The sequence below is a fragment of the Mobula birostris genome, chromosome 21 (assembly GCF_030028105.1).
Source record: "Mobula birostris isolate sMobBir1 chromosome 21, sMobBir1.hap1, whole genome shotgun sequence".
Classification (NCBI taxonomy): Eukaryota; Metazoa; Chordata; class Chondrichthyes; order Myliobatiformes; family Myliobatidae; genus Mobula; species Mobula birostris.
The window spans coordinates 20,860,852-20,875,844 of record NC_092390.1 but is presented as its reverse complement, the minus strand read 5'-3'; the positions used below and the strand labels follow the sequence as shown (position 1 = coordinate 20,875,844).

Sequence of the window (14,993 nt, the reverse complement as noted above, 5' to 3'; positions counted from 1 at the left end):
CTGGGACTCTGTGGCCTTCTAATTGTAGAATGTTTGTCCCAAATACAGGCAAGATCCAGGCAGCATATGCTGTACACATTGCATTTTAAAAATGCTGTCAGATGTCATTGTTCATTCTATCAGTAACCTTGTTAGTTATATTTTGTAACGGCTACAGAACAGGGTAGTTTCCGACTCCACTTCTGCCCCCTTGCTTCTCTATTACACTAGCTTGTTCTAGGTGACCAGAATTTTGTTTTGTGATCCCTATCAATTTCTGCCAAAGGAAACTGATTTGTGTATCCATGTCCGCTTTAGATATAGCAGTCATAAATAAAATATTGACTGCAGACACACCTGCTGAATATTGTGCTCCTAACAACTCTATCAAGCCCTTTTTCCTTCTCTGCCTTTCTGTCCTAAACTCACTATGAGTAAAGTCTATAGAGTAAATGTTGGAAAAGGCCATTTGTACTGTCCCCACAAAAACTAGGGAGTCATTAAGAAGACAGATTTAAAAACACAGCTGCGTGTGTCTGTAACATGGTGCTAGAGTAGAACTTTTGCCAGTGTCTTCCAAGGCTAAACCCTATTCTTCCCCCATTCCCCCCCCACCCATATCCCTCTGGTCCCCACTACACTGTCGTACTCTTGTAACAGGACATCCTGCCATGATCAATTCCCAAATGGAGCAGCCTCATCATGTTACTGTGCAAGTTTCATTACTGCATTTAAGTGTGAATGGTTCATTAGTCTCATGTCTCAGCATGACAGATCTTAACATGGGATCCCCCTCTTGCACACACTCACTGTCCACAGGATGCCCCCTGAGTGCCATGCGAATATCCATCTCGCAGCACTGCACGCTATCACATTCCCCATGTAAAACCACGTACAATTAGTACACCCCACTGCTGGTTTTGTCTATTTTTCTCTTGATTTTAAATTCTGCATTTTGCTTGCTGTCAGAGAGAGAGCTCAAAAGGTTGACATATCCAGTGATCCAAATTCTTCTGGGAACAGTTTGCTGCATTCCATGTTTACTGTTCCTGTCGAAATATGTTTGCATGGTTAATTCTGCCCAAGGTATATTTTCAGGTGGGACTAGTGTTTCCTATTCAGGCCTCCTTTAGTCTCCACCTTAGTCTGCAGTCTAGATTACCATAAATGATCCTGTCCATCTGGTTGTACTCCTGATTTTGCTAATGCATTCTCAACCATTACCTTACCTGCTGTTTCTGATAGGTTCATTTAGATATTTTTGTGCTCCCAGTCCCCCACTCTCAGGGGTGTCTACCATTCTGTGCACCTTAGTCTTTATGACTGCCGTTTCCAGGGCAGTTTATCTGCTCCCACTTTTCGTATGCCCACCTGACAAGTTCACATACCCTCTTCTCGCCAGAGCTACTACTACTCCAATTTGTCTGTGAAAATGTTCACCCTCTGTTTCTTATTTGAATTAAGTAGTACTCATGTCCTCAGTCTGTATCGGGATGGGTTGACTTAAGTGAGCAAGCTTGGATCCTCCCTCCGCCCCCACAAATGTTGTGGTTTTACTTGTAATGAGTAAATCAGGATTTGTTGTTGATTTTGAGGCCCTAGTGTCTACCTCTGTTGTGCACTGCTGGCCCTTACAGCTCATTGACAATCATTCTGGGGTGCCACCCTTCCTACCAAGGGCTGATACTAGTCATGAGTCATTTTAGTTCCTCTGAAAGTCAGGTCCCAATATACTAATGCTCGAAGTAGAGTTGTGATCCTCCACTTGCTTGGTCCACAATAATTGTTCTATTTCCTCTTCTGCCCTGTAATCAACGGTTCTCTTGATCATGCTCTATCTCCCCACAATTACCACACTTAACTTGACCTTTTCCCTTGTTCTTACAATACAGCGCCATATGCCCCCTCCTACCACATCAACAGGTCTGTCATGCCTAACATCTGCCACTGGTCGGCAACGTGGACCAGACCTGCCCGGGTACTTTACCCTTTAAAATGATGTGTATATCAAGAGTCAGACCGTGAGCCCTCCTTAATTCCTTAACCTTCTGCCAGAAAAAGGTATTGTTATCATTCCCTATGATCTTTCTGATGACCAGGTAAGGTGCTGGTTCTGAGGCACCCGTCACCAACTCGTTATAGGATGTAGTTCGTGAATCTTTATTTCAAGTCCCATAGTCATCAGCTGAATCGTCCCAATTCTACATCATGGCCAGGGGGTGCTTGGGCTTGCCTTACTTACCACTTGCCCCAAAATCGGGGGGTTCCAGTTGTTTGGAGATTACTACTCTGTGGGGATTGTGCAATAACATTGTTACTATTACTGTAGTTTTTTCATATTTGCTCTTGTCCCTTTCACTAAGCAATTTGCTCAGGGATGGTTTCATTTGGCAAGTAACCCTTTTTTTTTTTTACAATTTTTGCATTAACTTGCGGTTACGGTGTGCTACCATCTGTGTGAGAGATCCTTCCAATCCCACACTACCTCAGTTTCCTTTGGCTTCCTTTTCTCCACCATGACCATACCTTACAGTGTCTACAAATCCAGCTCCCTGAGCCTATGTCTCAAAAGAAGTTGGTTAGTCAATCGATTTCTCAGATCAGTTGCAATCCCTAACCACTTGGACCTCATTTGCCAATTACACAGACAATCCAATACCCCCCATTCTGACACCAAACTCCTCACGCTCCGAGGTTTCTTTTTACCACAACATACGGTCGCATTTGACAATGTCCAGTGGGTTATCCTGCTGAGGCCAATTGTTGGGGCAAACTGAAAGGCCACACGAAATATTGTTCGAAATATTGGGTGATTTATTAAAAACTAGTGTACAGCAGGAGACCAGAGTTGATCAACCTGAGTTTGGTACAACTTCTGTGCTTTTGTACAACTTTCGTCCTGTTGTGCTTTAAGTACCTCTAAATGCTGCTTAAACTTGGCACCTGCATCTGATTCCACTGCCACATCTGACAGAGACAAGAAGATCTGCAGATGCTGGAAATCCAAGCAACGCACCCACAGTACTGGAGGAACTCAGCAGACCAGGCAGCATTTATGGAAAAGAGTAAACAGTCGATGTTTCGAGCCAAGACCCTTCATCGGGACTGGAAAACAAAGTAAGAAAGTGGGGAGAGGGGAGGGGGAGGGAAGGAAGAGGTACAAGGTGGTAGGTGATGGGTGAAACTGGGAGATGGGGAAGGGTGAAATAAAGAGCTGGGAAGTTGATTAGTGAAAGATATAAAGGACTGGAGAAGGGGGAATCTGATAGGAGAGTGTAGAAGACCATGGAAGAAAGAAAAGGAGAAGGAGCACCCGAGGGAGGTGATGGGCAAGTAAGGAGATAAGTGAAAGAGGGAAACAGGAATGGTGGAGGGTGGGCAGTTACTGGAAGTTTGAGAAGTCGATGTTCATGCCATCAGGTTGGAGGCTACCCAGACGTAATATAAGGTGTTACTCCTCCATCTTGAGTGTGGCTCCATCATGACAATAGAGATACCATACTTGGGTTGGCGGAGCAACACCTTATATCCCATCTGGGTAGCCTTCAATGGCATGGACATTGCTTTCTCGAACTTCTGGTAATTCCCATTTTCATTTTCCCCTGTCACCTCTCCTTATTTGCCCATCTCCTCCCTCTGGTGCTCCTCCCCTTCCCTTTCTTCCATGGTTTTCCACCCTCTGCTATCAGATTCTCCCTTCTCCAGCCCTTTATCTCTTTCACCTGTCAGCTTCCCAGCTCTTTACTTCACCTCTCCTCCTCTCCCAGTTTCCCCGATCAGCTACTACCTTGTACTACTTCCTCCTCCCCCCTCCCCTTTTGATCTGACCTCATTTTTTTTCCAATTTTGATGAAGGATCTTGGCTCGAAATGTCAACTGTTTACTCTTTTCCTTAGATACTGCCTGGCTTGCTGAGTTCCTCCAGCATTTTGTGTGTGTTACCACCTCTAACATCCCGTTTCATCTATCAATCCAGATACCTTGTATTCTGCCTTGGTAGTCTCAAGCCTGACAGCCTGAACATCAGGAATTTCTCTAACTTCCAGTAACCGCTCCCCCTCTTCCTCATCCTATTGACTCCCATCATAAAATCTCTCTCCTTTGCCCCAACATCTGCCCATCACCCACATGTTCCTTTTGATTCCCTTGCTCACCTCTTTCCCTTTATTGCATGGTCCATTATCTATCAGATTCATTCTTCTTCAGCCCTCCCACCTATCACCTCATGGCTTCTCATCATTCCCACCATCCTTTCCTTTCTTTTTCACCTGGATCCACCTATTTCTCACCAATTCTTGCTCCACCCCTTCCCTCCTCCTTTCTATACTGGCTATCTCCCCCCTTTCTTTTCATCCCTGACAAAGGGTCTCGACCGGAAATGTTTTCTTCATCCCCTCTATAGATGCTGTTTGACCCTTTGAGTTCCTCCAGCTCCTTATGCTGCTCCTGATATCAATCTGCCTGAAGTAGTCACTCCTCCCTTCAAATCTCCTTTAAATCACCTTCTTCCTTGTGCTCGCCTGTGTTTGATACTGCTGCCATTGGAAATATATTCTATCTAGCCTATCTACTACTCATAATCTTGTGCACCTCTATCAGATCACTGCTTAATCTCTTCCATAGATGTTGCCTGGCCTGCTGAGTTCCTCCAGCATTTTGTATGTATTGCTTATCTATCTATCTAAATGTGATTGGCATTCCTGTTTTACAGAGAAAAGCCTGCAAGTGTGATGCTCATCTTAATGACCTCAACAAGGCATACAGTTGCAGTTCTTAAAATGAGGAACTTGTAGTTATGTAGAACTTTCACAATCTGGGACATCCTTTGCTGCTTCACAGCTCCTGAAGTACTTTTGAAGGTGGCTGCTGTCATAATGAAGGAAACAACCATTCTACAGTCAGTGAACTCTCAAATAGTGTGTTGGTTGACAGATAAACATTGAGGCACTGGATAAATAATGTGGCAGGATCTTTTGCATCACCTGAGAGATTACAATGCTTTAGTAATGCCTGAAAGATCTCTCTCTCCTGCAGAGGAAGAGCTGGCATGAATTTTTGTGTTTGTGTTTGAAACTCTGGACTGATTTGAATCCTGTCTGCTGATCAGGTGCATCCATTTACCTCACTCGTGTTTTGTCCTTGCAGACTAGGAATTAAATAAATACAGGTAACCTGGTAAATAATGGTTTTTTTCAGCAGTTGCAATTATTTTTCACACAGCAATGAGCCAAACAGTAACGTATATTTTTCAAGCAAATACTTTTTCACTGTAACACACAAAATGCTGGAGGAACTCAGCAGACCAGGTAGCATCTATGGAAAGAGTAAACATTTAAAGTTTTGGGCCGAGACCCTTCATCACAACAGTATACCTTTTCACTGTGCTTTCTATTCTCTCCACCCTCCTCTTGCAACTGTGCCTTTTGTCATTGCAGTCAGATTCATCCTGAAGGAAGGCAATTAAAGTAAATTATTAAAGCATTTTGGCTTATTGCAACTTTTTGGATTCAAACCCTGTCATGGAAATGGTGTTCTCCAAAACCAATGGAATACTTTAATTCCAGGTTGTTTGGGAACAGAACTAAGCATGTCTCTGAAATGGAATAAACCAGTGGCTCGATCAATATCATACTACTGAACTGTCAAATGACAAAATAGGAGTATACCTGACTGTGATTTTAAAAAAAAGCACCAGGTTTTGTGTTGCCTAACTTCCTGCCTTACAACAATGACAGTATCACAAGGATAAATCATTGGCTGCAGAGTTCTTATGTTTTCACTTAACTGGCCGCAGGGCTGGTGGTTAAATATGTGCTCAGGGTTGCATGAAATGTAATACTGCCAAATTTTTCAGAGGGCAGAAGGGAAAGCCTGAAAGCATGGTAAAATGATTAAAGGAGTGAAGGGACTTGGTGACAAACAAATTGAGATTTGTCCTGATGACAAATTGAGAATGATAATGAACAATTCCTTTTGGCAGGTAAACCTTACCTTTAAGCAGCCGGGAAAACGTTTGGAGCACAAAGGAATTCGGATTGAATTTGTTGGACAGATTGGTAAGCTACCGACCTTTCCCTGTGCTCATTATGGTCTGAGGCAATATGGGGCTCCTGGTACCTGAAATGCAACTGGCTGATGTGCAGTACAGCAAGTAATTGGGAAGGCTAATGGAAGGGAGGTCTTTATTAAAAGGACATGGGGTATAAAAATGGAAGCTTTTTTTAACTGCAGTCACAAAGTACTGTTTGAGCATAGCTGTACTTGCATTAGGGGCTGCACAAAGAAGATTCACTAGTTTGATTCTTTGGTTGAAGTGTGAAGAGAAGTTTGGTCCACATTTATGAAAGCATAGAAGAATGAGTGATCATTTCATTGAAGCTTGTAAGGGTGCTTGGGAAGATGTTTCCTTTGGTAGGGGTATCTGCATAGACCGTACAGTTTCAGATTAAGAGGCTCTCCCTTTAAGGTAGATCATTAAAAGTTAAACCTTTGAAAGATTTAAAGGAATAGAGGACTATGGAGGTCTGGCACAGAGGGGGAATTGAGACCTGGAGTAGATCAGCCATAATTGTATTTAATGGTGTGGCAGGTCTCCTCTTTTGTCATATACTGTGGGTAGTGATTCTTTGGAGTTCTTGACCCCAGAAATCTGTATGAGTGGAGTCATTGAGTATATTCAACGCATATTAGAGGGATGGGGAAGTGGTGTTGAAGTGAAGATTGGGCCTACTGTGATGTTCAGATCTTGTCTGTTGCAAAGGGCTGATTGGCCTACTCCTTTTCTTGTGTTTGTTCTCATTCCAAGTTAATTTTTCCTGTAGTTAATAGCTCTGGTGATTGCCTCTGCTATCAAAGAATGTTGCCCCTAAAGATCTCGTGCTCTCGGTTTAGTAGATTTTCCCTTTCCACAGATTGTTTATGATCAGGAATCTGTCACGTACACCGTGACAGGGGTTAAGAAACCAGCAGAGATGGAAAACACTTTGGAGTCTCGTATTGCTAACAACTAATAATATTTATTAGTAACTAAGCAATACAGTAATATAAATGTAGATAAATGACACAGGTTAGCAATGATTATATATAAAAGTAAGTGTGGAATATATATGTACGAAAACCAAGCTTCTTTAAGTCTAGGGGTAAAAAGGTACAGTCTTACGATGTTGAGTAAAGTTCAGTTCAGTTAGTGGTATTTAGTTGAGTAGTGATTGTGAGAGAGAGAGAGAGAGAGAGAGAGAGTGAGTTGAGTCTTCAGGTGAGCTGATGCCGTCGATCTTCTCGTCGTCCTCCGAAATCCTTTACAAGTCACCGACTGTGACTTTAACCAGGGGGACCGGTCTTCTGTGGTGGAGCTATCACCCAGGCGAGGGTGGACACATAGACAACTCCCCACCAGTTCCTTCTTCACTGATGGAATAGCAATTTGGGTCGATCCACCTGAACAATCCTCCAAAACCCACTTTCTCTGCGGGCACAACAATGCTCATTCAGTGTCCAGATCATGTGTCCTAGGTCTGTATCATCTGACCTCCCATTTATTTCACCTGTCATTCAAAGAGTCCGTCCCTCCTTTGTCTGTAAAGGAGTGCAAGCAGGCAGCAAGTCCTTGAAAGTAACATCAACAATCTGCCTTTGGTCACCATAGCAACCTTCGAGCTGCTCGGTGCTGTCTCCAACTCCAAACTCAGTAAAAATCCAAAGTTACTTCCAGTGCCTTAAAGTGACAGTCCAACTGTCAATCTTCATCCGTGTGTGTGTGTCTCCCTCCCTCTCCCTCCCCCTCCCTCCCCCTCCCTCCCCCTCCCTCCCCCTCCCTCCCCCTCCCTCCCCCTCCCTCCCCCTCCCTCCCCCTCCCTCCCCCTCCCTCCCCCTCCCCCCCCCCCAAGCAACACATCGGTGGTAAATAACTCTGTCTCTCTCTCCTTTCCAAACAAACCATCAATGATAAGTGTCTCTCTCCAAACAGTTAATAGGGGCACTCCTGGATCCCCTCACAAATCAAGTTGTATGATTTCATGGCATTCTGCAGCAGTGATATCATTTTTCAGGCTTAGCAGCTTGTGAATTGAATCTTACAAAGTGCAAACTGGGAAGTATGAAGCAAAATTTTAAAATTTCCCCTTATTTTACTCTGCAAAATGTAGATTGGAGCATGTGTTTGGGACAAAGGAGCCAGCTGAAATGTCAGTGAATTAAAAAAAAAATTAAAAAGCGTGGATATTTGAAATCTGGTAACATTGCTATTCATGGAAAAATAGATTTTGAGTGAAGATCTAAGTGAGCAATAATTAAGGTCAAGAACACTATCTTAAAAATTTGGTTTTAAAACATTTATGAGAGTGATGTCAGGAATGAAATGGTTAACGTATGAGGAGTATTGGATGTTCTAGGCTTGTACTCACTGAAGTTTAGAAGAATGGGGGCAGAGGGGATGATCTCAATGAAACCTATCTAATGTTGAAAGGATAGATTGAGTGGACATGAAAAGGATGTTTTCAATAGTCTAGAACCTGAGCGCACAGCCTCAGAATAGAAAGACACTGCTTTAGAGCAGAGTTGAGGAGGAATTTATTTAGCCGCCAAAAGGTGAATCTGTGGAATTCATTGCCACAGATGGCTGTGGAGGCCAAGTCATTGGGTATATTCAAAGCAGAGGTTGATTTGTTCTTGATTAGTAAGTGTCTAAGCTTCGGGGAGAAGGCAGAAGAATAAGGTTGAAAGGGAGGATAAATGGGCAATGATTGAATGGGCTTGATGGCTTAATTCTGCATTCTGCTCCAGTGTCTTATGGTCAAAGCCAATTTAATAAATATAATTTTTTTAAAATGGAAATCAGCAGACTTTTTATGAACTAGTTTACAGAGTTTTATACCAAAGTAATTGCTGTATTTCACGTGGTGTATAAGCAGGGAGTCAAACTTCTGGATTTATCGGCTGAAATGTTTCTGCTTACTCTAGAAGTTAGTTTCACTGTTATGGCATTGATATAATGACTGTTTTGCATTATGACAACTGCAAAACCTGAACCGTCATCTGCTCCAACTGGGGAATAAATAGGAATTCAGCAGGATTATGGTGTTTATAGGTGCCTCATTATGAGGGATAATGTCCCAGATTGCATACCTGTGTTTTTGTGTCGGAAGGTTTTATCCAGAGTGAAGCAAGAGAGGGATCTCAACCGCTCTCTATATAGTATAGACTTGTGAATTAAGTATCTCAGTGCACCCTCTTAACCAGCGTAGATCTGTGAGAAATGTATCAGTGCTTTTCCTAAACCAAAACACATAGTACCAGCGACCCGGGTTCATTTCCCGCTGCTGCCTGTAAGGAGTTTGTATGTTCTCCCTGTGACCCATTGGTTTTCTCCAGGTTCTCCGGTTTCCTCCAACAGTCCACAGACCTACCGGTTGGTTGGTAGGTTAATTGGGCATTATAAATTGTCCCTTGATTAGACTAGGGCTAGATTGGGAGGATTGCTTGTGGCTCGACTTGAAGGGCCTATTCTGCGCTGTAGATTAATAAATAAATAAGAGATGTATTTCCTGAATGATCAAAGTTGTGATCAATGTGATCTTTCCTCCTGGAGGAAAAATTGATCTGAATATGTTTAGTAGAGGATGAACTCTGTGTCCTGGGTAACCGTGGAAACTAAGTTACATTCATTCACTAGAGATTGGTAGGTTTCTGGGAATTGAGTGAGATGAGAATGGTGGTATGATGTGGAAGAACAGACATAATATTAGTGAATGGTGGAGAAGGCTTGAAAGATAATGTGGTGTATTCCTGTTTAAATATATATTAAGCTGAAGATCTCTACTTCAGAATTTTCTGTTCATTTTAGATTGTACAGTGGAAATTTTTTGAAGCAATATTTGAATATTAATGACATCCAGACAACCATGTAAGTGTACTTCTACAGTTAAGGGTTTGATTCCCTTTATACAGGTGACTTGGATTCTGATCCTACCACTGAACATTGTTTAAAAAGGGTTCTAAGAGTAAACCTAACAATTATCGGCCTGTGAGTTTGACGTCAGTGGTGGGTAAATTGATGGAAAGTATTCTTAGAGATGGTATATATAATTATCTGGATAGACAGGGTCTGATACGGAACAGTCAACATGGATTTGTATATGGAAGGTCATGTTTGACAAACCTTATTGAATTTTTTGAGGTTACTAGGAAGGTTGACGAGGGTAAAGTGGTGGATGTTGTCTATATGGACTTCAGTAAGGCCTTTGAAAAGGTCCCACACGGAAGGTTGGTTAGGAAGGTTCAATTGTTAGGTATTAATATTGAAGTAGTAAAATGGATTCAGCAGTGGCTGGATGGGAGACGCCAGAGCGTGGTGGTGGATAACTGTTTGTCAGGTTGGAGGCCGGTGACTAGTGGTGTGCCTCAGGGATCTGTACTAGGTCGAATGTTATTTGTCATATATATTAATGATCTGGATGAAGGGGTGGTAAATTGGATGAGTAAGTATGCAGATGATACTAAGGTAGGTGGAGTTGTGGATAATGAAGTAGGTTTTCAAAGCTTGCAGAGAGATTTAGGCCAGTTAGAAGAGTGGGCTGAAAGATGGCAGATGCAGTTTAATGCTGATAAATCTGAGATGCTACATTTTGGTAGGACTAATCAAAGTAGGACATACATGGTAAATGGTAGGGTATTGAAGAATGCAATAGAACAGAGGGATCTAGGAATAATGGTGCATAGTTCTCTGAAGGTGGAATCTCATGTGGATAGGGTGGTGAAGAAAGCTTTTGGTATGCTGGCCTTTATAAATCAGAGCATTGAGTATAGGAGTTGGGATGTAATGTTAAAATTGTACAAGGCATTGGTGTGGCCAAATTTGGAGTATTGTGCATAGTTTTGGTCACTGAATTATAGGAAAGATGTCAACAAAATAGAGAGAGTACAGAGAAGATTTACTAGAATGTTACCTGGGTTTCATCACCTAAGTCACAGAGAAAGGTTGAACAAGTTGGGTCTTTATTCTTTGGAACGTAGAAGGTTGAGGGGGGACTTGATAGAGGTATTTAAAATTATGAGGGGGATTGATAGAGTTGACGTGGATAGGCTTTTTCCATTGAGAGTGGGAGAGATTCAAACAAGAGGACATGAATTGAGAGTTAAAGGGCAAAAGTTTAGGGGTAACATGAGGGGGAACTTCTTTACTCAGGGAGTGGTAGCTGGGTAGAACGAGCTTGCAGCAGAAGTGGTTGAGGCAGGTTCAATGTTGTCATTTAAAGTTAAATTGGATAAATATATGGACAGGAAAAAAATGGAGGGTTATGGGCTGAGTGCAGGTCGGTGGGACTAGGTGAGAGTAAGAGTTCGGTACGGACTAGAAGGGCCGAGGTGGCCTGTTTCCGTGCTGTGATTGTTATATGGTTATATCTTAACCCCCCCCTCCCCCTGCTTTCCGCAGGGTTCGTTTCTTCCACAATTCCCTTGTCCATTCATCCTTCTCCACTAATTTTCCCCCTGGCACCTGTCCCTGCAAGCGGCCTAAGTGCTACACCTGGTCATTCACCATCTCGTCTATTGTATGCAGTGCTCCTGATGCAGCCTCCTCAACGTTGGTGAGACCTGTAGTAAATTGGAGGTCCGCTTTGCGGAGCACCTTTGCTCCATCTACCAAAAGCAGAACTTCCTGGTTGCCAAATGTTTTAATTCTGAATCCCATTCCGACATGTCGATCCACGGCCTCCTCTTGTGCCAAGATGAGGCCACCCTCAGGATGGCAGAGCAACACCTTGAATTCCATCTGTGTAGGCTACAACCTGATGGCATTGGTACTGATTTCTCCTCAGGTTTTAAAAAAAAATCACTCCTCTTTTACTCCCCAATCTGGCCCTTTACCTCTTCTAACTTGCATATCACTTTCCCCTGGGTCCCCTCCTCCTTACCTTTTTCCTGTGGTTCAGTCCTCTCCGATCAGATGCCTTCTCTTCCAGCCTTTTACCTTTTCTATCATCTATTACCTTTTCATTATCCATTTTCCCCTCCTCCATCTTTTTATTCTGGCATCTTTCCCTTTCCTTTTTCATCCTAAAGGAGGGCCTTGACTGGAAACATCGACTGTTTATTCATTTCCATAGATGCAGGCTGACCTGAGTTCCTCCAGCGTTTTGTGTCTGTTGCTCTGGATTCTGCTTTGTACTTTACTTTTGTGGTTGATTTTACAGGAGGAAGAAGAGAGCATAATCCTTAATATTTACAAACTTCACTGTTTCAGTTGTAATAAGTAGTTTCTGTTTTGTTCTGTTTGGGCATTTGTATGCTAGTCATTGAGCTGGATACCTCCCTCAACTCACACTCAGTTGTAAATAGGCAGAAAGCAGGATTTTTCTTAACCCAGGAATCCTATCCGGTCTTGTTTAGGTATTGATCTAGTTTCTGACTGAAGTTAGTTAAATGAAAAATCGAGGTGGTGCCATCCCTGAAAGTAGTTTACATTTTCTGGCTTGTGCCTCTGCTTCACAAATAATTTCTGTAGAGAATTTCGAAACATAATAGTATAACTAAAATATCTGATCAGCATAATTATGTATATGGAAGTCTTACTTTGTAAAAAAAAGTCTTCTTGCAAACCATGGATTCCCAAGGCTGTAATGTCTTGGAAGTTTTATCAGCTATAAATCTATTTAATTATGTTTGGCATAATACTTTTAAAGAGTTATAATGAGAGTTACTATTTCTACTCCCTCAAAGCTGATTTATCTTTTATAAGCCAGTACTCAACTTTTTGTGACTATTGTGGTTCATCATTTTGAACTTCCCCTTTAGGAAATTCTGAAACTTTCCTGTAACTGGATGAATGGAATTAAACCAGCCGAGGTTTCACAAACACTCAGGCTTGGATATGTTAAATTATCTCTATGATCCTGTTCAAGGATTGTTTATTTATTTGTGATACAGTTGCAGCAGGCCCTTCCAGCCCTATGAACCACACCACCCAATCACAGGGTGATTTACAATGATTTACCGCTATGCCTTTGGACTGTGGGAGGAAACTGGAGGTTTAGTGAAAGAAAAAGGATACATATGTAAGGTTTAGGAAGCTAAAATCAAACAGGATTTTGTGGATTATCAAGATAAAAAGAAAGTACTCAAGCAGGTGGTTACCTGGGACCACTAAATGTTCTTGATGAACAGTGTCAAGGAGAATTCCAAGACATTTTATTCTTTATATCAAAAAAAAGTGGATAAATTGAGAAGAAAGTAAGTCTATCAAGAACAACAGAGGGAAATAGTGCTGCAGTCAGAGCAATTGTCTGAGGTACTAAAAGAGCACTTTGTGTTGGTATTTACTGAGGAGAAGAAATTGGAGGATAATGAAAACAGAACGGGGCATGCTAATGAGCTGGAACACTTTGAAATTGAGGAGGTGGTGCTGGGTCTTCTGAAAAGCATTGAGGTGGATAAATCCCCAGGGCCTGATGGCATATATCTCAGAATATTGAAGGAAGTGAGACGATTGTTGGAGCTTTGACAACAAGCTTTGTGTCCTCATCAGCAACAGGTGAGGTCCCAGAGGACTGGAGTATAGCCATGTAATGCCTTCATTCAGGAAGGGGAAAAGGGATAATCCAGGTAACTATAGGTGACTAGTAAGGCTCGTATCAGTTGTAGGAAAATTATTGGAAAGGATACAGAGGGGAAAGATTTGTGTACATTTGGAAAGGAATGGCCTGCTTTGGGATAGTCAGCATTCCCTTGTGCCGGGCAGGCCATATCTTACAAACTTGAGTAAGACAGCGACATTATTTAATATTTAGAGATACTGTGCAGAAAAGGCCCTTACGGCTCTTTGAACTGCGCTGCTCAGCAGCCCTCTGATTAACCCTTGCCCGATCTCAGCATATCTTGCAATGATCCAGTTAACCTACTAACTGGCACTAACTGGGGAAGGATGGGGGGGGGGGGAACGAATGGATCCCACCACTAAGCACATCTTTCCCTCCCCCCTGCTTTCTGCAGGGATCACTCCCTATGCGACTCCCTTGTCCATTCGTCCTCCCCACTGATCTCCCTCCTGGCACTTATCCTTGTAAGCGGAACAAGTGCTACACATGCCCTTACACTTCCTCCCTCACTACCATTCAGGGCCCCAACTGTCCTTCCAGGTGAGGCAACACTTCACCTGTGAGTCAGCTGGGGTGATATACTGCGTCCGGTGCTCCTGATGCGGCCTTCTATATATTGGCGAGACACGACGCAGACTGGGAGATCGTTTCACTGAGCACCTATGCTCTGTCTGCCAGAGAAAGCAGGATCTCCCAGTGGCCACACATTTTAATTCCACGTCCCATTCCCATTCTGATATGTCTATCCACGGCCTCCTCTACTGTAAAGATGAAGCTACACTCAGGTTGGAGGAACAACACCTTATATTCCGTCTGGGTAGCCTCCAACCTGATAGCATGAACATTGACTTCTCAAACTTCCGCTAATGCCCCACATCCCCCATCCGTTATTTATTTATTTATATACACACATTCTTTTTCTCCCTCTGCCCCTCTCACTATACCCCTTGCCCATCCTCTGGGTCCCCCCCCTTTTCCTTTCTCCCTAGGCCTCCTGTCCCATGATCCTCTCATATCCCTTTTGCCAATCAACTGTCCATTCTTGGCTCCATCCCTTCCCCCTCCTTTCTTCTATCATTTCGGATCTCCCCTTCCCCCTCCCACTTTCAAATCTTTTACAAGCTCTTCTTTCAGTTAGTCCTGATGAAGGGTCTTGGCCGGAAACGTCGACTATACCTCTTCCTAGAGATGCTGCCTGACCTGCTGTGTTCACCAGCAACTTTGTGTGTTGCTTGAAACTCCAGCATCTGCAGATTTCCTCATGTTTAGTTGCCATCTGTTGGTTTTTATAAACTTCCCAATCCTCTAGCTTTGCACTAATTTTTGCTGTATTATATGCCCCCTCTTTTGCTACCTTTGACTTGCCAGCCATGGTTGCCTCATCTTCCCTTTAGAATACTGTATCTTTGGGATGAATCTATC

The 14,993-nt window shown here is 42.8% G+C and overlaps 1 protein-coding gene across 2 annotated transcripts in view; it reads left to right on the top strand.

Annotated features, from left to right (window-relative positions):
- The window catches only part of vps26a (VPS26, retromer complex component A), a 62,612-nt gene that overhangs the window by 13,309 nt on the left and 34,310 nt on the right, over positions 1 to 14,993 (top strand). For both annotated transcript variants that reach the window (XM_072239137.1, XM_072239136.1), the window contains exon 3: positions 5,960 to 6,035. In XM_072239137.1, coding sequence (XP_072095238.1) covers positions 5,960 to 6,035 — 76 coding nt within the window. The remainder of the gene's footprint in view (positions 1 to 5,959; positions 6,036 to 14,993) is intronic.